The sequence below is a fragment of the Macrobrachium nipponense genome, chromosome 24 (assembly GCF_015104395.2).
Source record: "Macrobrachium nipponense isolate FS-2020 chromosome 24, ASM1510439v2, whole genome shotgun sequence".
Classification (NCBI taxonomy): Eukaryota; Metazoa; Arthropoda; class Malacostraca; order Decapoda; family Palaemonidae; genus Macrobrachium; species Macrobrachium nipponense.
Genome location: NC_061091.1, coordinates 56,672,841 through 56,695,726, shown reverse-complemented (window position 1 = coordinate 56,695,726; position 22,886 = coordinate 56,672,841). Strand labels below are relative to the sequence as shown.

The window sequence follows — 22,886 nt, the reverse complement described above, 5'->3', positions numbered from 1 at the left end:
AGGAGAAGGCGACGAAGATGACGAGAAGCACTGGCGCAATAACTCCTTCTTGGTTCGATCCATGGCAGCCTGGGAACGAGCAACAGGAACTGCCGAGGGGACGCCTGACCGGTGGGGGTTCTCCCTAACCTTCCTGCGGCTTTCGACTTTCCTCCTCCACTGGGTCTGGGAGTCTGGAAGAGGTCTAGGCCTGGAAGCGTTAGTGAGCCGGTCAGACGCACCCTCCACTGCACTATGGGCACTGCACTGATCACTTGCACTATCATCACTCTTACCTTGTCGAGAGCGAGCGAGGCTCTCCTTACTCCTGATCGAGGCTCTCCCAGAAGCAACTTCCGAAAACGAATCTTCGGGTTCAAAGCTGGGCGCAGGGGCTGAAACCGGAGAAGGAACTACTTCTACTACAGGCTCAGCGTCAACTTCACTCACCCTCGATCTACTAGAGCTCCTTGAAGAAGCCTTGTGCACCCTATCCTTCTCTAACTTTCTCACATAAGAAGAAAGAGCCTTCCAACCATCCTCATCCAAATTCTCACACTCTTTGTAAGGGTTAATAAAAGAGCATTCATTCCCTCTACAAGACGTACATACAGAGTGAGGATCTAATGCAGCTTTAGGAAGCCTAACTTTACATTCCTTCACTGAACAAACCCTAAATAAACTAGGTTTCTTAATTTCAGAATCATCCATGATTAAAGATATTGTAAGAGAAATCCAAAAGAAAAATCCAAAAACAGTCCAAAAAGCGTATGCCAAGCCAACAACCAAAGGGTACTTCACCAAAATCCAAACCGTCAGCAACGAGAACGAATTTAACTATCGTAAGGACTGAACAACAGGTGTTGTCCAGCCGGCGACAGAAAATAACCTGACAAGAAAGGGGGACTGGTTCTTACACCCGCCTCCCAGCGGCGGGTAAGGTAGATCACCTGACCTACCTGTAGCGTGTGCCGCGAGTTTTGAATTTTCTGTCGTGACGTCAGAGACCTAAGCTAAGTATATATCTGGCAGGGAAGTTCATGTACAAAAATTCAGATTAATTGCACTTGGATCAAGCTATCTAAACATTTCTTTACAAGAAATTAATGCTGCTCTTATTTACAATACTACCATTGGAACAAAGATTTTTTTTCATCTAATTCATATAACCTATGTTCTAAATCTACATTTCACAATAAGCCTAGAGCACTTAAGCAAACAATATAGTTATTATCTCAAGTTGCAGAACCTCCTATACAAACAGTACTAGTATTTTCATGTATCAAACAAGGTAGGTTTGTTTATATAACTTCAAAACTCTGTTTGATTTGAAAGACATCCTTGTAAATTTAATAATGAACTAGTAAGCTATTAAATCTGGCAACTGGAAAAATTATGTATGTAAAAAAAATTTACAACATTTGAAGTATGAATGTTTTATCTATAGCAGAAATGTTACCTATTAGCTAATCCAAGTTTGTCATATTTGTAATGATAACTAAAATTAGTAAATTTCTTTCTAGCTTTTCCAAGCTTCAGTTTCTTGTTTCACACTATTAAAAGTCGAAAAAGTTCATTATTTTTTTATTCACTACTGCACGTACAAGCAAAAATTGTTTAAATTCATTACTGTAGTACATGGAAAATTTCAAATTCATTACTATAGTACAGGGAAAATTCAAAAACCTCCTAAAGTAACTCACCATCTGCATAAAAACCACTTGCCTTTAACAACTGGAGCATAAGGTTTTCCAATGCGAGGAGCACGTGGTGCAGGATGAAGGAAGCTGTTCAGATTCAGCGAGTCTGACATAAATGCTATCATGAAGAAAACTACAATTACAGCTACCCCTAAATATGTGAGGTTTCTCATGCGAGCCATCATGTTTCCAACTCCTGTAATAAGGAAACCTTGTCATTACTACTTCCAGGGGAACAACTGAAGATATACAGTGAAGGAGTTACTTGAGGCACGCTCTATTCTCAGACAGTTTAAGTTCTTCAGAAACTTGGGAAAAAAATGTACCCAAGTAAGTTTCCCAGTGCTCCCCTCTTTTGAAAAATCTACTTTGGTGTATACAAGAAAACACCCTAATATGAAAAAAAAAAAAAAACATAGAAGTCGACATAACTCTCAAACTAGTAATAAATCATTACTGCATATTTACAATACGGTACGTACTTTAATGAACAAATTACTGCTTATTTACAGTACTATATAAACACCATAATATTTAATATACCTACAGACAGTACAAGCACAGTATTTCTATAATACCTGGCCAGCTTGAGTTTACAAAGTAAATGTATAACCAGACCACAAACATCTGTAGACTTGAACATGATTCAAAATAGATATCTCTTAAATAATAGAGGGTAAACTGAAAAAATACAAAAGTTTAGGGAGTTGGACAAGTAGGTAGGAAGAGACCAAAGGGAAAGGATGAAAAGTACAAGAGAAAGTTATGTCATTTTGGTGGTGAAGGAAGTGAAAATCTTAATTGTGGTCAAAGCACACTGTGAGCAGCAACTTCAATGAAAAAGTGAAAGCCACTCGACTGTCAACCACATCTAACAATCTAATTCTAATTTCTAGCAAATATAATCACACATAACCTTGACCACACAAATGCTGATTTTTTCAGATCTTTGCCATTACATGGCAAGGATACAAACTATTAAAAGTCCACCAACAAGCGCTCTCTAAGTGTTAAACAGATACAGTATCAATCTTATCACAAGACAAAAGATAAAATACTGCACATAATTTGTATGTGTAACCTATTTTTCTTAGTCCATTAATATGGAGAAGCATAGCAGTAAAGAATAGATAGTTATTAAAATCTCAAACTAGGTATTATAATTCACAAAGGGCAAATTTATGCCACGAATTATACAGTCACATTAGGTTTAACACTTATATAAGAAATAAGTCTACTTAGACACCATACAACAAACAGTAAACTCCTCAGTATACAAAAGAATATGGCTACTTTCAGTACTGTTCACACAAAATCTATATACATAAATATTAGAGCAATTTTATCATTATTGCATTACTATGGCCGCTAGAATTCATGGAAACAGTTTGTAAAGGCATCGGTATTATGTGTCAAGCTCCATTAAATTGGCAACGATGACTTGCCATTCCTAGCACGCAAACATTAAAGGTTACATTTATTTCAGCCGTACAATTATTTAAAAAATACAGTCAAAATAGTAACAGACTTAAATTAATGAAAAGTGCTAGCAAAAAAATAAATTTTTGTCATAAACAATTCACTAATCCATTGGCATATGTGCCAAGTTCTAATAAATTTTAAAGGTTACATTTATTTCAGCAAAAAAAAAAAAAAAAAAAAAAAAAAAAAAAAAAAAAAAAAAAAAAAAAAAAAAAAAAAAAAAAAAAAAAAAGTCAAAATAGTAACAGACTTAGATTAATGAAAAGTACTAGCAAAAAATAAAATTTTTTTGCCATAAACAATTCACTAATCCATCGTCTGCTCACCGGTGTTTTTGGCAGCCAGATATACAAGGTTGAAAAATTGTTCCCGCCATGGCTTCGCTGTAAGCAAACTCACGTATTTCAGTGGAATTTAGAGTGAATTAAGAATAAAATGTGTTTAATTACAATCAAATAAGCACTGTGGAGTTTCAGTTGTGATGGCAGTAAGAATAAAACCACTGATTACAATGTAAAAATGCATTTTAGTTCAAAACATGACACTGGGAATAAGACTTCTCTACTTTCACTAGTATAGGCAACAAAATGTTGTTTTATTGTGCTGATTACAACTACAATCTTGAGTAATATCAATAAACATTACATATATATGCAAATATTGTTCAAATGACTGCTGGGAAAGCTGGGAAGGATGTGGCCGCCATTGGAGTGATGCGATTCGAAAAGACGCCACATTGGATTTAAAAACAGCCTTGAACACATACTTTACGAAGACTTCACATGCTTATTTTGGTTCACGTGGCGGTCTCACACATCACATTTCGTTGACAAAACTTCAATCTTTTGAATGATATGTTAACCAATTAAATATAAAGTGAAAAAAGTGGTCTTTTTCAAGTGACCTGGTCTCAATTCAGTTGTTTACCCTATGGCATAAACCTGACATAGATATGCTTGAATACTAGGGTAAACAACCGCCTTGAGTCCATCTTACTCAGGCAGATCAACCATATTCACTCAATATTTAATTGGTGAAACAAGAATACAATTACATCTTTAAGCATACCATTCAAAAGATTGAAGTTTCGTCAACATAATGTGATATATGAAAGCATGATACGAACTAAAATAAGCATGTGAGGTCTTTGTAAAATATGTTTTCAAGCCAGTTTTTAAATCCAATAAGGTGTCTTCGCATCCGGTCCCTTTCATCTCCGGCATCAATTCCACGTCCTTCCCAGTCTTCCCAGGGCTCATTCGAACAATATTAGGGTATATATGTAAAGTTTATTGATATTACCCAAGATTGCAGGTGTAATCAGCACAATAAAACACCATTTTGTTGCCTATATTAGTAAAAGTACAAGACATCCTATTCACGTTGTCATGGTTTGAACTGAAATTCATTTTTACCTTGTAATCGGTGGTTTTATCCTTACTGCCATCACAAATTCAAGTCCACAGTGCTTATTTGATTGTAATTATATGCATTTTGTTCTTAATTCACTCCAAATTGCACTTGAAATATGATATTGTTAAACTACAATAAAGTTTTGTACATACTTACCTGGCAGATATATACTTAGCTATAGTCTCCGACGTTCCCGACAATTTCAAATCTCGCGGCACATGCGACAGGTAGGTCAGGTGGTCTACCTTACCCGCCGCTGGGTGGCGGATGTACGAACCACTCCCGTAAGCTTGTCAGATTTTTCTCTTCCACCTGTCTCCTGAGGGGAGGCTGGGTGGGCCATTAATCGTATATATCTGCCAGGTAAGTATGTACAAAACTTTATTGTAGTTTAACAATATCATTTTTGTACATGAACTTCCCTGACAGATATATACTTAGCTGATTGGCACCCTTGGTGGAGGGTAAGAGACAGCTCAATAATACAGGTAAGACGGGAAACAACTAATGTTGTAAGATATAAAAACCTTGGTTCTCACCTTTTCAGGATGAAGACTTCATAGATACTATCTCTGAGTCTGCATTGCCTGGAGAGCTACAGCTAGGACGTGACCTGATGCTGAAAGACTCTCGGATCTACCACTGGGATATGTGATCCCCTATTGTGGTAGAATCCAAGTCGGATGCTGTTAGAGGGACCTTGTCCGCTTACCTAACAGATCCTTACCACTACCTCTGCAAGGAGCCAAAACCCACCAGACCACCTAACCAAAATACAAAGGGTTAATATTACGACAAAAAGAGGTGCCTCCTGCAACCTCTTTCAGACAACCAAAAAACAACAATATAAAATATAGGGTAACATATAAAAAATTTACACAGGATAAGTTTCAGCTCCCTGCCCCAGCACCGAATCCGCCGATACGAAAGGACCCAAGGCGAAGCATTTATCATATGTGATTTTTACATCACGTAGGTAGTGGTTTGCGAAAACCGATTGGCATCTCCAAAAAGTCGCCTCCATCAAGTTCCGCACAGACATATTTTTTCTGAATGCAAGCGAAGTTGCGATGGCTCTCACCTCGTGAGCTTTCACTTTCAGTAGTTTAAAATGTTCTTCCTTACAAGCAACATGTGCCTCTGTAATAAGGCTTCTCAGAAAAAAGGAAAGAGCATTCTTCGACATGGGCCGAGTGGGGTCCTTTACAGAGCACCAAAGCACATCTTGATTAGCCTTAAGTTGTTCCTTCCTCTTAAGGAAATACTTCATAATTCTCATAGGGCAAAGAGTTCTTTCAGGCTCTTCCCCTACTAGAAAAGATAAACTACGAACTTCAAAGCTCCTGGGCCAAGGCCGTGATGGGTTTTCATTCTTTGCAAGGAAATTTGGAAGAAACGAACACACCATAGAATCTTCCTTAAACCCTACATTGCCCTCAATAGCTTGGAGCTCACTCACTCTCTTAGCTGTAGCAAGGGCCAAAAGGAAGATAGCCTTCTTCGTCAGATCCTTGAAAGAGGCTAAGCTAGGAGGTTCGAATCTAGACGATCCAAGGAATTGTAGAACTACGTCTAGATTCCAGTTTGGTACCACATGAGGACGCTTAATGGTTTCAAATGATCTAATAAGATCATGCAAGTCCTTATCATCGGATATCTTTAAGCCTCTATGCCGAAATACCGCCGCCAACATACTGCGGTATCCCTTAATAGTTGACACAACCAGATGACATTCTTCTTTGAGGAAAATAAGGAAATCCGCAATTTGGGTCACAGAGGTACTGGAAGAGGAAATGTTCTTCCTCTTGCACCAACGTCTGAAGACATCCCACTTTGACTGGTATACACGCAAGGTGGAAGGTCTCCTCGCTCTTGCGATTGCTTTAGCAGCTGTTGCTGAAAAGCCTTTCGCTCTGACCAAACTTTGGACAGTCTGAAGCCAGTCAGACTGAGAGCGAGGAGATTTTTGTGGTACCTGTCGAAGTGGGGTTGTCTGAGTAGATCGCTCCTTAGCGGGAGCGATCTTGGAAGGTCCACCAACCATTCCAGTACCTCTGTGAACCATTCTTGGGCCGGCCAAAAGGGAGCGATTAAGGTCATTCTCGTTGAATCGGACTCTACGAACTTCTTGATGGTTAGCCCCAGGATCTTGAAGGGGGGAAACGCGTAGACGTCGAGTCCGTTCCAGTCTAGAAGAAGAGCATCTATTGCTAATGCCTCTGGATCCGATATCGGAGAGCAGTAAGGATCCAGCCTCTTGTTCTTTGACGTGGCAAAGAGGTCTATGTGTGGCCTGCCCCATAATTTCCACAGGCTCTGGCATACATCCAGATGAAGGGTCCACTCTGTGGGAAGGACCTGATCTTTCCTGCTGAGGAGATCTGCTCTTACATTCCTTTCTCCCTGCACGAACCTGGTGAGAAGCTTGATTCCTCTTTCTTCTGCCCACAGAAGAAGGTCTCTTGCTGTCTCGTACAGGGAGAAGGAATGCGTCCCCCCGTTTCCTGATATATGCCAGAGCTGTAGTGTTGTCCGCGTTGACCTGCACTACCGATCTTCTGACTTTGGGCTCGAAAGCCTTCAGAGCCAACCACACAGCCATCAACTCCTTTCTGTTGATGTGCCAGGCTACCTGGTCCCTCACCCAGGTACCTGACACTTCGCTGGTTCCCAGAGTTGCACCCCACCCCGTGTCCGACGCGTCGGAGAACAACACCAGGTTGGGGGTCTGTGATTGAAGAGACAGTCCCTTCGCAAAGAGGTTGGGATCTGTCCACCATAAGAGATGTTTCTTGATGTCCTGCACTCGATGTTTAGGGAACAACTGAGCAGACAGAGGAGCAAACAGCAAAGAAGACCTCTGGGCATGGGAGACAGACTTCGTTAAGAATGAACAATAAACCGACCTCTTCTTCACGATCCCGGCCCCATACAGGGAGGCGATTTCACTCGCTCCGTCTCTTACCGACTTGTCCATACAAGACAAAACACACATAAGATCTTCTGGCGAAATTGACTCTGGCACTTCAATTTTCTTGGCTAGGACTCCCAACGACCAATCAAGGAAGTTAAATACTTCTAGCACTCTAAACATGCCTTTGAGCATGTGATCCAATTCATTCATTGCCCAAGTCGTCTTAGCAGAGTTAAGGGCAGTTCTCCTTGTCGAATCTACCAGCGCCGAAAAATCCGAATCAGCCGAAGACGGTAGACCCAATCCTAAGGACTCTCCTGTTTCATACCAGAAACCAGCGCGTCCTGATAACTTCGAAGGAGGAAAAGCGAACATCGTTTTCCCCGCTTCTTCTTTGGAAGCCATCCAGGAACCAAAACTCCTCAGTGCCTTCTTCATAGAAAGAGTTGGCTTCATCCTCACACAAGAAGAACTCTTCGCTGTCTTCGCCGTTGAAAAAAGTGAGTGAGGAGAAGGAGGAGCCGTAAGAGAAAGGGAATCCCCAAAAACTTGCAAAAGTAGCTCTGTAAGCTTCTTGTAAGAAGACACAGCAGCAGAAGTGTTCGGTTCCTCATCCGAACCTTCTAGGACGTCTTGTCGAGGCGAGCGCGGAAGATCCTTAGGTGACGAAGGGATCCTAGTAGGAGTTGAGCGAGAGGTTGGAGAACGCCCTCTCTTAGAAGAGTTCACATCCACTGGAGAATGAAGAGAAGATCTGGGATGTCTACGATGAGACTCCCTCTTCGAGGTAGACGGAATCTCAGCCGAAGGAGAGGTAGGGCTCCTACTCCGAGAATCCTCGGAAATATCCACAGGGCGCTTACGAGGAGGCGAGCGCCTACTATACTCTTTGCGCCTATCCCGAGGCAAGCGGCTGCCAGGAGAAGAGCGCCTATCGAGAGCAGAGCGCTTGCGCGGCTCTCCATACCTGTCCAGTTGCGTACGATCAACGGAAGTTCGACTGGAAGGCGAAATGCGCCTACCAGGAGAAGGCTGCTTGCGAGACTCTTGACGTCTAACAAGAGGGTAACATTCAGGAGAAGGACGCTTCAAAGCTAACGAGCGCCTACTTGGAGAAGGGCGCTTCCGAGATTCCTGTTGTCTACCAAGAGACAAACGGTCAGGAGAAGTGCGCCTAGAAGCGGGAGAGCGCCTACACGGAGAAGGGCGCTTGAAAGACTTGTTGTCTGCCCCGAGGAGAATAATCAGGAGTATGACGCCTTAAAAGAGACGAGCGCCTACTAGGAGATCGATGTGCAGTAGGCTCTTGGCGCCTACCTTGCGGGGAGCGGCCAACAGCAGGCCGTCTATCATGCACACGACTCCTACCAGACTCTTGATGCCTGTCAGGAGAGAAGTCACGATCCGACGCTCGAGGAGAGTGACATCTGGACGAAGAACGCCTACTTGCATAAGGGCGCCTTCTAGAATCTTGAGGCTGCTGAGGAGAAGTCTCACGCGAGGGAGTTGAAGAAATAGCGTGATGAGCAGGTGCAGTGCACTTACCAGAAGCGGGAATCCAATCTGGAGAAAAAACTTCTTTCTCCATAGAGCGTCCTACCGATGTTTGGCGCCTTGAAGTCGAAAGAGAGCCAGGCGAGCGAGGGCGCTCACGCGAGCCCCTACCTTCATACGAAACCTCCCCATATGAAGGAGAACGCCTAAAACGAGGAGAACGATCCTCTGAAGAGCGGCGCCTAGATCTCTTGATCGGAAGAGAAACTTCCTTCTTCCTACGTGATCTAACTGCTAGAGAGTCTGCTAGCGCCGTGATCTGAGCTTGAAGTCCCGCGAGTACTCTCGTAGGCGAATCTTGTTGTTCTTCCTCGGAAGCAGGCGCCGAGCGCGGAGCGCGAGAAGAAGAACGATCACAGGATTTCTTGGGTTTCTTCGCCTCCACCGACGATTCTTCCGGGAAAACCTCCGGACTAGAAGCCAAAGGACTGCAGGGAGCCTTCCAAGCCCTCTTCAACGGGCGCGACGCATCCGGGGAGTTCCAACCTCTCTTCGGAGAGGGAGACGACGAAGAGGAGAAGCATTGGCGTAGTAGCTCCTTCTTGTAGCAATCCGAGGCAGCCTGGGAGCGTACTTCAGGATCTGCCGAGGGGACGCCTGACCGGTGGGGGTTCTCCCTAGCCCTCTTGCGGCTTTCGACTTTCCTACTCCACTGGAACTGGGAGTCTGGAAGAGGTCTAGGCCTAGAGGCACTAAGGAGCCGGTCAGACGCACCCTCCACAACACTGGGGACACTGCACTGATCACTAACACTCTCCTTACCTTCCAACTGACGAATCTTCTGATCCATAGAACGAATCGTGGCTCTCAGAGCTGCCGCCTCCGAAGGCGAATCTTCGGCTTCGGTGCGGGGAGCAGGGGCTGCAACTTGGGAAGAAGGTTCTAATTCTACGTTAGTATTAGGATCCACATCCAACTCACTCATTCTAGATCTACTAGAACTTCTAGAGGAAGCCTTACGCACTCTATCACGTTCCAACTTCCTAACATAAGAAGAGAGAGCCTTATATTCTTCTTCATTCAATCCCTTACATTCACTACAAGGGTTAGCAAAAGAACATTCATTCCCCCTGCATTTCATGCAAACCGTGTGGGGGTCTACCGAAGCTTTCGGCAACCTCACCTTACATCCTTCATTCACGCAAACCCTAAACAAAACCGAAGTTTTAACTACCGAATCTAGGTCAGACATCGTTAAAGAAAATCAAACTCAAAATCAAACCGGTCCACAATCAGCGTATGCCAAGCCAAACAAAGCGAATACGTCACCAAAAGAAGTCCAAATTAACTCCAGGCAAGCGAGAATCGAAAAACTATCGAGAGGAACCGACAACAGTTGTTATCGTTCCCGCGACAGAGAAAAATCTGACAAGCTTACGGGAGTGGTTCGTACATCCGCCACCCAGCGGCGGGTAAGGTAGACCACCTGACCTACCTGTCGCGTGTGCCGCGAGATTTGAAATTCTGTCGGGAACGTCGGAGACTATAGCTAAGTATATATCTGTCAGGGAAGTTCATGTACAAAAATGTTGAAAGTGTTGACAGCAAAGCCATGGAACAATGTTTGTCTTAATGTACAGGGTGTCCAAAAAGGCCCAGTTAACCAGTAGACAAGTATTTATTGCTCAAAAACCATATAATATAGAACAATGCAGTTTTTTGTTGAATGAAGTGCTCTGAATGTAAACTTGAATATAGAACATTCTATAAAAACTGCATTACTCTATTTTATATGGTTTCAGAGCAATAAATTCTTGAAATGGTATTGGGACTTCATGGACACCCTGTACGTACATCTGGCTCCTAAAAGCATAAGTGAGAAGACGACAGTTCAGTTTATTGTTAATGACAAAAATTTTGAATTTTTTTTATAGCACTTTTTATTGATTCAAGTCTATATTACTATTTTGACTTTTTTTTTTATTTTCAATAACTGTAATTATGCCTGAGATAAATGTAACCTTTAATGTTTGTATGTTAGGAATAGCAAAAGTTCATTGTTGCCAATTTAGTGGAGCTTCACACATACGCCAATGCATTTACAAACTGTTTCCATGAATTCTAGTTGTCATAGTAATGCAATAATGATAAAATTGCTCTAGTATGTATATAAATTATATATAGATATGCTAATTTCACTTATTTCCACAATTTTGTGCAAGTCTTATACCCAGTTTGGAGGGTAAACACATATCAATTGGCAACACTCATAAAAAATAGGAGAGCACGAACAATACCATAGCTACTGTTCACAGCAAAACCGTTGATATTTGAGTCAGGAATCTAGTTACTTTTTCAACAACTAATATTTTCAAATTAATTATCATGAATACATAATAAATTTATGTAATTCATAACCTTACACTGATGTTAAACTATTTATTTCAAAATTATCCAGCGCACTCTTCTTCTTCTTTCCTTCCGAAAAATCGCAAGTTTCCTTGGACTCGAGGGCAATCGTCGTCATCGTTTAAGATTGTTGTGAAGAAAGTGTCCCAGCGTCTATGGGTACGAGTGGTTTGTGGATTTAGCACATGAAATGGAAAATTTATCGACACAAGTGACTGCAAACATCGAGATGGTATCAATCTTCTACACATAAGGTGTTTTAAGTAAAAATTTTGAAAGCGTCATGGTGTCATGGAGGTAAGCTTGCACTGTGCATGGCTAGACGTTCATTAACCTCTGTTTAATCTTAAATTATGACATTACTTTGTACTTTGGGAGAAAACTCTTATTTCGAGAGGAAAGTAGAGGCCTTGAGGTGTTGTTTCCATGACCGATGACTCGTGACTGGTGTCCACATCCAGAGTCAGGATGTGTTAAAAGTACTTTTTCTGGAATGTGGGTCAACGAGCAGGCAAGACTGGCCCAGGTAGTCCACTTGGTTGTTTACCCTATATATATGTATTATAGATTCACATCAACCGTGCATTTGGTGTCTATGCCAGTCCCTTATGACACTCCTGATTGACTGTTGATAAGCCAATCACAAGGCTGGAAACTCTGTCTCTTGAGAGAGTTCACATGGGAAGCATTTATGTTCCACCTCTCCTGAGGTATACATCTTTCAGGAGAGGTGGAACATAGGGTAAACAACCGCAGAAGATCCATCGTCATCGCGCTGGACAGGCCTTATTCACTCTATATTTAATTAGTAAAACAAGAACACAATTACAACTTTAAGCATAACATTAAAAAAATTGAAGTTTTTCAACATAATGTGATATATGAAAGCCCCATACAAACTAAAATAAGCATGTGAGCTCTTCGTAAAATATGTTTTCAAGGCAGTTTTGAAATCCAATATGGCAGCAATCGCGTGGCTGGCCGTTCTAACCACAGACAATCCACCATCTTTCCCAGCCTTCCCAGCACCCATTTGAACAATGCTAGTGTATATATGTAACGTTTACTGGTCTTACTCAAGATTGCAGTTGTAATCAGCACAATAAAACAACATTTTGTTGCCTATATTACTGAAAGCATGAAAAATTTTATTCCCAGGGTCATGGTTTGAACTGAATTAATTTTTACCTTGTAATCGGTGGTTTTATCCTTACTGCCATCACAACTGAAACTCCACAGTGCTTATTTGATTGTAATTATACACATTTTGGTCTTAATTCACTCCAAATTGCACTTGAACCACTTTGTTGTTCCTGGTTCCTAAGCAGTCACTCCACAAACCAGTTAAGAGCAGCAGACGACTACACTGTTTATGAGGTGCAAAACTTTATTCCCTTAATTGTTTACTTTACTCATTATCTAGTTTAACTTTACTTTGTTACTTCAAAATGTTTATTTAATTCATGTCTATTATCCGTTTTTTGCAACCAAATTAACCCCGAAAAATTACAGATATTTCTGAAGTACGAGCAGACGATGGCAAAAAGAATCATCGTTGCCAATCTAGTGGAGCTTCACACATATGCCGATGCATTTACAAACTGTTTCCATGAATTCTAGTTGTCATAGTAATGCAGTAATGATAAAATTGCTGTAATAAGTATATATACTACAAATAGATACGCTAATTTCACTTATTTCCCCGGTTTTGTGTAAGTCTTATACTTAGTTTGGAGGGTATACACATACCTATTGACAACACTGATAAAACGCCACAAAGAATGCCGTAGTTCCCTTAGATAAGTACTGGTGAGAGGTCAGGTTTATGACTGTTGTGAAGAAAGTGCCCAGCGTCTATGGGTACAATTGGTGTGCGGATTTAGCACAGGAAATGGGAAGTTTGTTGACACAAGCGACTCCGCAAACATCGAGATGGCGTCAATCTTCTAAACTTTTTTAATCGTAAGTAAAAATTTCGAAAGCGTTTAGGGGTAGCATGCACTGCGTTGGCCACAATTTTCATTACCCTCTGTTTAAATCTTAAAATATGGCCTTAATTTCTAACTTTGGAGAAAATAGGTAGGGTAGAATATCACGACAGGCCAACCCTCATCACGGTGGACGGGTCTTATTCACTCGATATTTAATTGGTGAAACATGAATACAATTGCAACTCTAAGCATACCATTTAAAAGACTGAAGTTTCGTCAACATATTGTGATATATGAAAGCCCCATACGAACTAAAATAAGCATGTGAGCTCTTCGTAAAATATGTTTTCAAGGCAGTTTTGAAATCCAATATGGCGGCTATGTTTTGCATGGACGGTTCTCATCAGTGACGGCCACCATCTTTCCCCAGCCTTCCCAGCACTCATTTGAACAATGTTAGCGTATGTATGTAACGTTTATTGATCTTACTCAAGATTGCAGTTGTAATCAGCACAATAAAACAACATTTTGTTGCCTATATTAGTGAAAGTATGAAACTTGTTATTCCCGGGGTTATGGTTTGAACTGAATTCATTCTTACCTTGTAATCGGCGGTTTTTATCCTTACTGCCATCACAACTGAAACTCCACAGTGCTTATTTGATTGTTATTATACACATTTTGGTCTCAGTTCACTCCACATTGCACTTTAAACCCGTTGCTGTTCCTGGTTTCTAAGCGCGCGCGCCATAAACACAATTACGAACAGCAGACGACGACAGACGACGAAACTGCAAAGTTTTATTCCCTAAACTGTTTACTTTACTCGTTAATTAGTTTAAATTTACTTTGTTATTTAAAAATTTTGATTTAATTCATGTATATTATCCCTTTTTTGCAACCAAATTACCCCGAAAAATTACAGATATTTCTAAAGTAGATAAAATCAAATGTTTCTAACGTTTTCGTACATCTGGCTGCCGAAAAACCATAGAGGAACGAATACGGAAAAGTGCAGAGGAACGACTACGGTTTTTTTTTTTTTTCTTTTTTGTTTTTGCTAGCACTTTTCATTGATTTCAGTCTTTATTAGTATTTTGAATTTCTTTAATAATCGTATGCCAGAAATAAATGTAACCTTTAATGTTTGCATGCTTTAATGTTTGTGCTTTAATGTTTGCTGCTAAGAATGGCAAAATCATCGTTGCCACATTAGTGGAGGCTTCACACATACGCCGTTCCATTATTATAAACTGTTTCCATGAATTCTAGTTGTCATAGTAATGCAATAATGATAAAATTGCTTTAATATTTATGTATATATACTTCCAATACATAGCCTAATTTCACCAATTTCAACGTTTTGTGTGTAGTCTTATACCCAGTTTGGAGGGTCAACACATACCGAATGGCAACAGAGAGAGAGAGAGAGAGAGAGAGAGAGAGAGAGAGAGAGAGAGAGAGAGAGAGAGAGCGGAGGAACGGAAGGAACGAAAAGAGAAAAGGGGATGGCGGTGGAGGGGGGTGGGGGTGGGGAGAGGGTAGGTGGAGCTTTATACACGTGTTCGTATCCATTTCTGCATAATGGAGTTTTTGTCTCTTGGTACAAGGACAAGTGTCGTTATTCTTTACGATTAGTGATTCACGATACCCTTGTAAATTACGGCACTGGGTGTAATGCACTATAGCAAAATCTCGTTCTGTTACGAGTGTTCGTTACAGAAATAGGTATTGCCCAAAAGCCTGTTTGCACTGTCTCTGAAACCCATAGTAGACATGCTGCTTAGTTGTCAATCAAGTTTTTATAACCAAGTATTTTTTACAAGCTAGCTATTGAATAAATTTGTATTTTTCTCAGTCAAAACATATGCCCCTCAATGCTAACTTTCCTCTTTTAACGACTTTCTGGTCATTGCAAATTCGGCCCCATAATTTCTTATGGTGCGAAAACAGACAGAGGCCCATGGACCGAAAACGATTGCGTCACACTACGGCAATAATCCAGCAGTAAAACATCTTCATATATCCAAAAAGTAAATAATAAAGATATATATGCGCATTACGATTATAACAATTACATGTATAGCTGATCACAATCTGCATGAATAACTGGTAAACTGTTCTGCAATGACAGTTGAGTATAGCAATTATTTACAATAGGTACCAAAGTCAAGATGTCGTGACGTCATAATACAGAACTTAAAAGAACGTTCTAATTCAGAAAAATAATTACTTAAATTTGAGTCAGAGTCGAGTTACTTTTTCAATAACGAATATATGACATTGTTATGATACAATAAAGTTTCATACATACTTACCTGGCAGATATATACAATTGAAGACCCACCCAGCCTCCCCGCAGGAGACAGGTGGAAGAGAGAATCTGATTAGAAAACGGGAATAGTTCCTAGTCCTGCCACCCAGAGCAGGGCGGTAGATCACCTGACCTACCTGTAGCGAGTGCCGCGAAATTTGAAATTCTGTCGGGAACGACGGAGTCTATAGCTATGTATATATCTGCCAGGTAAGTATGTATGAAACTTTATTGTATCATAACAATGTCATTTTCATACATTCAACTTACCTGTCAGATATATACATAGCTGATTGACACCCTTTGGTGGAGGGCAAGAGACAGCTAACCAACTGACTAGACAGGTAAACAACATATGTTGTAGGTATAAATAAACCTTAGTTCCTACCTTTTTAGATGGAAGACTTCGTGGCTACTGCCCAGGAGTCTGCTTCATCTCAAGAGCCTTAGCGAGATAGTGATCTGTGGCCAAGAGTTCTTGTGGATCTGTCGATGGGGTCTCTTCCACTTACTCGACAGAATCCTAACTGGCGTTTGTCAATGGGAGCACATCCGCTTATATGACAACACGCACTTATTTAAGGAGCACACAACCAATCCCGATCACCCGATCCTAACCCGTGTTAGTTCTAAGATTGCCTAGAGTTATCCCCAAACTCTTAGCAAACAACCACAAACTCGAAACTCATACATACAAAAATAACAAAATAAAAATTTTGTACCCCTCTAATAGTCAGATGTCACTCGATTTTCAAATGAAGAGAAGTGAAGGCCGCCTGTGCGACAACTGACACTCCCATACACCGAAAACCCGAGAACACATCCGACAAGAGGGTTACGTACATAATTTAAGGATTGGTGCTTTCTCCTTTACCCAGAACCGTCTGTGCTGACACAAACGGACCTAAAGAAAAACATTTATCATACGTAACTCGTACGTCTTTTAAATAATGGGATGCAAACACAGAGTTGCATCTCCAATAAGTTGCGTCCAAAATGTTCTTTAGTGACATATTTCTTTGGAACGCCACAGAGGTTGCGATTGCTCTAACTTCGTGGGCTCTCACTCTTAAAAGATTAAAAGAATCATCTGAACAATTCTTATGAGCTTCTGTGATAACACTTCTAACAAAGAAGGCTAATGCGTTTTTGGACATTGCTCTCTTGGGGTCTTTCACTGAGCACCAAAGACCTTTATGCGAACCCCCAACTGCTTCTTCCTGTCCAGATAAAATTTTAGAGCTCTAACTGGCAAAGGGATCTTTCTGCCTCTCTGCCCACCAAACTAGAAAGTCCTTTCACTTCGAAGCTCCTGGGCCAGGGATTCGAAGGGTTTTCTTGTTTTTTGGCCAAAAAGGGAAAAAAGGGACTGAAATGAACAAATTGCAGAGTCTCCTTTGAAGCCAACTCTTGATTCAAGGGCGTGCAACTCACTGATTCTTTTTGCCGTTGCAAGAGATATCAGAAACAAACACTTTCTAGTGATGTTACGAAACGAAGCAGTGTGAAGTGGTTCGAATTCATCTGATGATAGAAATTTAAGAACCACATCTAAGTTCCAGCTTGGAACCTTAGGTTCAAGTGATTTAGATGTTTCGAAGGAACGAATGAGGTCGTGCAAATCCTTATCATTCGTTAGATCTAATCCTCTGTTTCTAAAGACTGCTGTAAAGGCCATACTCCTGTACCCCTTAATAGTCGGTACCGAGAGATGCGACTTTTGTCTAAGAAACAGAAGGAAATCTGCAATTTCGGTCACAGAGGTACTGGAAGAGGACAGCTTCTTCGACCTACACCAGTTTCTGAAAACTTCCCACTTCGATTGGTACACTCGCCTAGTAGATGATCTGCGTGCTCTAGCAATTGCGTTTGCTGCCTGGCGAGAAAACCCTCTCGCTCTGACAAGTCTTTCGATAGTCGAAAGGCAGTCAGAGCAAGAGCGGGTAGATTTTGATGGTACCTCTCGAAGTGGGGTTGTTTGAGCAGATCTATTCTGTTTGGAAGAGATCTGGGGAAGTCCACTGTCCATTCCATCACCTCTGTGAACCAAATTTGAGCTGGCCAATACGGAGCAATCAGAGTCATCTTGGTTCCTTCGGATGCCACGAATTTTTCTGACTACTTCCCCAGTATCTTGAACGGGGGAAAAGCGTAAACGTCTATCCTGGACCAGTCCAGGGAGAAAGGCGTCTGTTGCATAAGCCCGGGGATCCTCCACCAGGGCACAAAATGTTTCTATCCTTTTGGAGAGGAATGTGGCGAAAAGATCTATTTGAGGCTTCCCCCAAAGGAGCCAAAGGCTCTGACAGACTTCTGAGTGGAGTGTCCATTCTGTGGGAAGGACCTGGAACCTCCTGCTCAATCTGTCTGCTCTCACATTCCTCTCCCCTGGACAAACCTTGTTAGAAGAACTACCTTCCTTTGGTTCGCCCAAATCAGTAGATCTCTTGCCAGCTCGTACAGAGCAAAAGAGTGCGTCCCTCCTTGCTTTTTGACATAAGCCAGAGCTGTCGTATTGTCTGAATTTATCTGCACGACTTTGCCTCTGACCAAGTGTTCGAAGCTCTTTAGCGCCAGGTGAATTGCTAAGAGCTCCTTGCAATTTTATGCCATGACACCTGTTCTGCCGCCGACCAGGTGCCCGACACTTCTTTGGATCCCAATGTTGCACCCCAGCCCGCCTCCGAGGCGTCTGAAAACAATGTCAGGCTTGGGTTCCGTACTTGCAGGGACACTCCTTTGTTTTCCTTTAATGGAATCAGCCACCACTTCAAATGATGTTTTATTTCTTCCGAGATTGGAAACGTGTCCGAGAGCTGACCTGTCTTCCAACTCCAACTTCTTCTTAGGAAGAACTGAAGCGGTCGAAGATGTAATCTTCCCTAGGGAGAAAGAACTGTTTCGAGCGAGGAAAGGGTTCCCAGAAGGCTCAGCCATTCCCTCGCTGAAGTGCGCTCCTTCCCTAGAAAGTTCGATACTGTGGCACAGCCTTTCTTTAATCTCTCTTGAGATGGAAAAACTCGAAAACCCCGAGAATCCATCTGAATCCCCAGATAAACCACGTTCTGGCTGGGGATCATCTGAGACTTCTCGAGGTTCACGATCAATCCCAAAGATTTTGTCAATTCCAGTGTTATTAACAGTCCTCCAAACACTGCTTTTGAGACCTGGCTCTGATGAGCCAGTCGTTCCAGGTACAGGGAGACATTTATCCCTTTCAAATGTAAGTGCCTTGCTACATTTTTCATCACGTCTGTGAAGACTTGAGGAGCCGTGGACAGGCCGAAACACAGGGCCCTGAACTGATAAATTCTTCCTTCGAACATAAATCGTGGATCGGGATGTGAAGTATGCGTCCTGAAGGTCTAGGGACACCATCCAATCCCCTTGTCGCAGTGCTGCAAGGACTGAGGCAGACGTTTCCATGCTGAACTTCTGTTGTTCGACGAATTTGTTCAGCGCACTTACGTCCAGTACCGGTCTCCATCCCCCCGAGGCTTTTGTTACAAGAAACAAGCGATTGTAAAACCCCGGGGAGTTGCAATCCAGCACAAGCTCTATTGCTCTTTTGTCCCACATCTGTTCCACCATCTGACGAAGTATCCCTCAGAACAGGGTCCCTGTATCTGGCGGACAATTCCCTCGGAGATGTTGTCAAGGGAGGAATGTCCTTGAATGGGATGCGATATTCCCCTCTTGATAATCGACATCGTCCAAGTGTTCGCTCCTATGTCTTCCCAGGCTTTCGCAAAATAATGTAGCCTGGCTCCTACGGGTGTCTGGAGGACAGAATTCTCACTTCCCTTTCTTAAAGGGACGGAAGGAAGACCTGCCCCTCTTATCGGTTGACTTCCTTCTGGCGATCGATCTAGTTGGAAGACCTCCTCGAAAGGGCTGTTGCTGACTGGCGGAGCCACTTTTTCTTTTCTCACTAGCCACAGGCCTATTCTTCCTTGAGGATTGTCTAAGGAGATCCTGGGTGGCCTTTTCAGTTAGAGAATGCGCGATATCCTTCACCAACTGCGAGGGAAAAAGGTGTTCAGAGAGAGGCGCAAACAATAAGGCGGCTCTCTGCGAAGGAGACAGCCTTCGTGAGGAAAGCACTGTGCACCGCCCTCTTCTTTAAAACTCCTGCACCAAAGAGGGAGCATACCTCAGCCGATCCATCCTGAACAGCCTTATCAATGCAGGCGAGGATGCTATTAGGGTTTCTGGGTCGAGTTGTTCTTTTTCCTGAGATTTCTTGGCCAGAACCCCAAGCGACCAATCTAAGAAGTTAAAAACTTCTAAAGTGTGAAAAAGTCCCTTGATAAGGTGGTCCGTTTCCGAAAGCCCCCATGTTACCTTCGCTGCATTCAAGGCGTGCCTTCTCGACGAATCCACCAAACTCGAGAAGTCTGATTCAGCTGAAACAGACAGAGACAATCCCATATTCTCTCCCGTTTCGTACCAAATGCCTCTCCTCCCTGTAAGTTTAGGGGGAGGCATACAAAAGACCGTCCTTCCTAACTCCTTCTTCTTCTTGAACCAGGAGTCAAGAGATTGTAGAGCCCTCCTCATAGATATAGCAGGCTTCATTTTAAGGAAAGAGGAAGACTTGTGTGTTTTCGTGCTCGAAAACAGAGAGCGTGGAGAGGGGGAGCAGCTGGCGTCAAAGAGTCTCCATATTCCTCCAATAGAAGGGACGAAAGAACTTTATAATTCGAAGATCCTTCCTTCATTTCGTCCTCCGAGGCATCTTCTGGGTTGATAGGCTCGGAAGGAGAAGGCTCCCTTCTTTCTTCTGACTCTTCTCTTACTCTCTTACGAGTGTCAGGCTCTTCATACGAGGAATGCGCCTGGTGTACAGCAGGAGTACCTCGCCTGGGAGGAGTAACGTGTTTGGAACTACCTCCCTGGCCGCTTGGCAGGCGCAGAGCGCCTCGAATACTCCTGGCTTCTAGAAGGCGCATTTTGTTCAGAATACTCCTGGCGCGTGGTAGGAGTATTAAGTCCAGAATACTCCTGGCGCCTGGGAGGAGTATAAGCTTCGGAATACTCCTGGCGCCTGGGAGGAGTATTAAGTCCAGAGTACTCCTGGCGCCTGGTAGGAGTATAAGCTTCGGAATACTCCTGGCGCCTGGGAGGAGTATTCAGTTCAGAATACTCCTGGCGCCTGGGAGGAGTATCTAGGCCCGACGACTCCTGGCGTCTGGTAGGAGCACGTCGTTCCAAATACTCCTGATCCTTAGCATGCGTCTGATGTTTAGTAGGAGTATTGATTCCGGTAGGCGCTTTCCGTCTCACAAGCGCTCTACTCCTAACAGGATCTTCCTCTTCAGCTAACTCTTGGCGCTTGCTTGATTGAAGATCTTGAATGTTGTACTGGCTCGTTGTGCCTACTCGGAGCCTGGCTTCTGGTTGGCGCCCTACTCTTGACAGGAGTAACTTCCTTTCTTACTTCTCTCCTGTCTAGCGCACCGCTCCCCCCAGAGATGGCCGCCTGTGCGACAACTCCCCTGAAGGATGCGTCGCGCCCGACAGGAGATAGGTATTTAGATCTTTTAATAGGAAGCCTATCATCCTTCTTACGAGTAGGCTCCTTATAACGAGTTCCTACTAACAAGGCTAATTGCTCTTGCATATTCTTCAAAATTTCCTCCGGTTGAGGAATCTTCCGAATTAGGAGAGGGAGATCATGAAGGCGCTCTAGGATCCCTTCCAGACCAGAGTCCTGAATGTATTCTCGCCTTCTTTATTACCGAAGGCGCTCCTCCTTTCGAGAAGCGCTCGGGACTCGAATTGAGCTCATGCTCTTTCATACTCCTCTTCAAAGGACGGGAAAGATTCGACTCCTTCCATCCTCTTCTCGGAGAAGGCGAACTAGACGACGAAAGCACTCTCGAAGGACGCTTTTCCTATAGCGGTCCTTGGCAGTCGATACGATCGATTCTGCCGAAGGGACGCCTGATCGTTGGGGATTCTCCACAACCCCCGTACGGCTTTCGACTTTCCTTCTCCTCCGGGCCAGGGAGCTTGGAAGAGGTCTAGGCCTGGGAGCGTCGCAGAGACGACCAGACGCCCCCTCCACTACACTGGGGACACTAATATCACTACCACATTCACTTTCCTTACCTTCCAATGCTGCGACTTTTTCCTGCATTTTCTGAAGGGAAGCTCTAAGTTCTGCTATTTCCGAAGCAGAACTAGAGGGATTAGCAATTTGTGAACGGGCTGAAACAGAATGGTCATGATTATCATAGGAAGAAGCTACAGAGCTAGATAGTAAATCATGAGAGGCAGACATTCTGCGGGTTTTATAAGCCGCCTTCCTCTCTCTATCTTTCTCTAACTTCTTCAAGTAAGAAGTTAGATTCTTCCACTCTTGTGCACTCAGTTTCTCACACTCGTTACACGTATTCTCAATCGAACATTCAACCATTCTACACCCCCTACAAATAGTGTGAGGATCTACCGAAGCTTTCGGAATCCTCACCTTACAGCCCTCATTCACACACACTCTGAAACTAACACTAGAATCAGACATATTCACAAATTCCAAAAACCAAGTCCAAAAAACAGTCCACGATAGCGAATGCCAAACAACGATCCAAGTACGTCACCAAATATCAGCGAGAGATGATCAAAAGCTTTGCGAAAAACGAATTCTAGTCAGGAGGAAGTAACAACAATGTTGATACAGCCGGCGACAGAGAGAATCTGGTTAGAAAACGGGAATAGTTCCTAGTCCTGCCACCCAGAGCAGGGCGGTAGATCACCTGACCTACCTGTAGCGAGTGCCGCGAAATTTGAAATTCTGTCGGGAACGACGGAGTCTATAGCTATGTATATATCTGACAGGTAAGTTGAATGTATGAAATTTCAAATTAATCATCATAAATATGTAAAATATTGATGTTTTACTACTTATTTAAAAATTAGCTAAGAGCACGCTTCTCGTCATCTTCTACCAAAACAGCTGTTTACTCCTGGCTTCTTGTTGGTGAGAAATCGTGTTTCGATTGTTGTGATAAAAGTGCTCCAGCGTCTGTGGGTACAAGTGGTGTGCGGATTTATCACAGGAAATGGAAAGTTTGTTGACACAAGCGACTCCGTAAACATCGAGATGGCGTCAATCTTCGAAACATTTTTAGTTGTAAGTAAAAATTTCTAAAGCGTTTTGGTGAGATTTCCACTGCCGTGGGCGCCATTTTCAGTACCCTCTGTTTAAATCTTAAAATTTGGCCTTAATTTCTAACTTTGGAGAAAAT

At 42.7% G+C, this 22,886-nt stretch overlaps 1 protein-coding gene across 6 annotated transcripts in view; it reads right to left on the bottom strand.

Annotated features, from left to right (window-relative positions):
* LOC135205652 (protein Star-like) overlaps positions 1-22,886 on the bottom strand; it is a 69,253-nt gene that overhangs the window by 33,103 nt on the left and 13,264 nt on the right. For all 6 annotated transcript variants that reach the window (XM_064236482.1, XM_064236480.1, XM_064236478.1 and 3 more), the window contains exon 2: positions 1,705-1,875. In XM_064236482.1, the coding sequence (XP_064092552.1) occupies positions 1,705-1,864 (160 nt within the window). In that variant the 5' untranslated portion in view covers positions 1,865-1,875. The remainder of the gene's footprint in view (positions 1-1,704; positions 1,876-22,886) is intronic.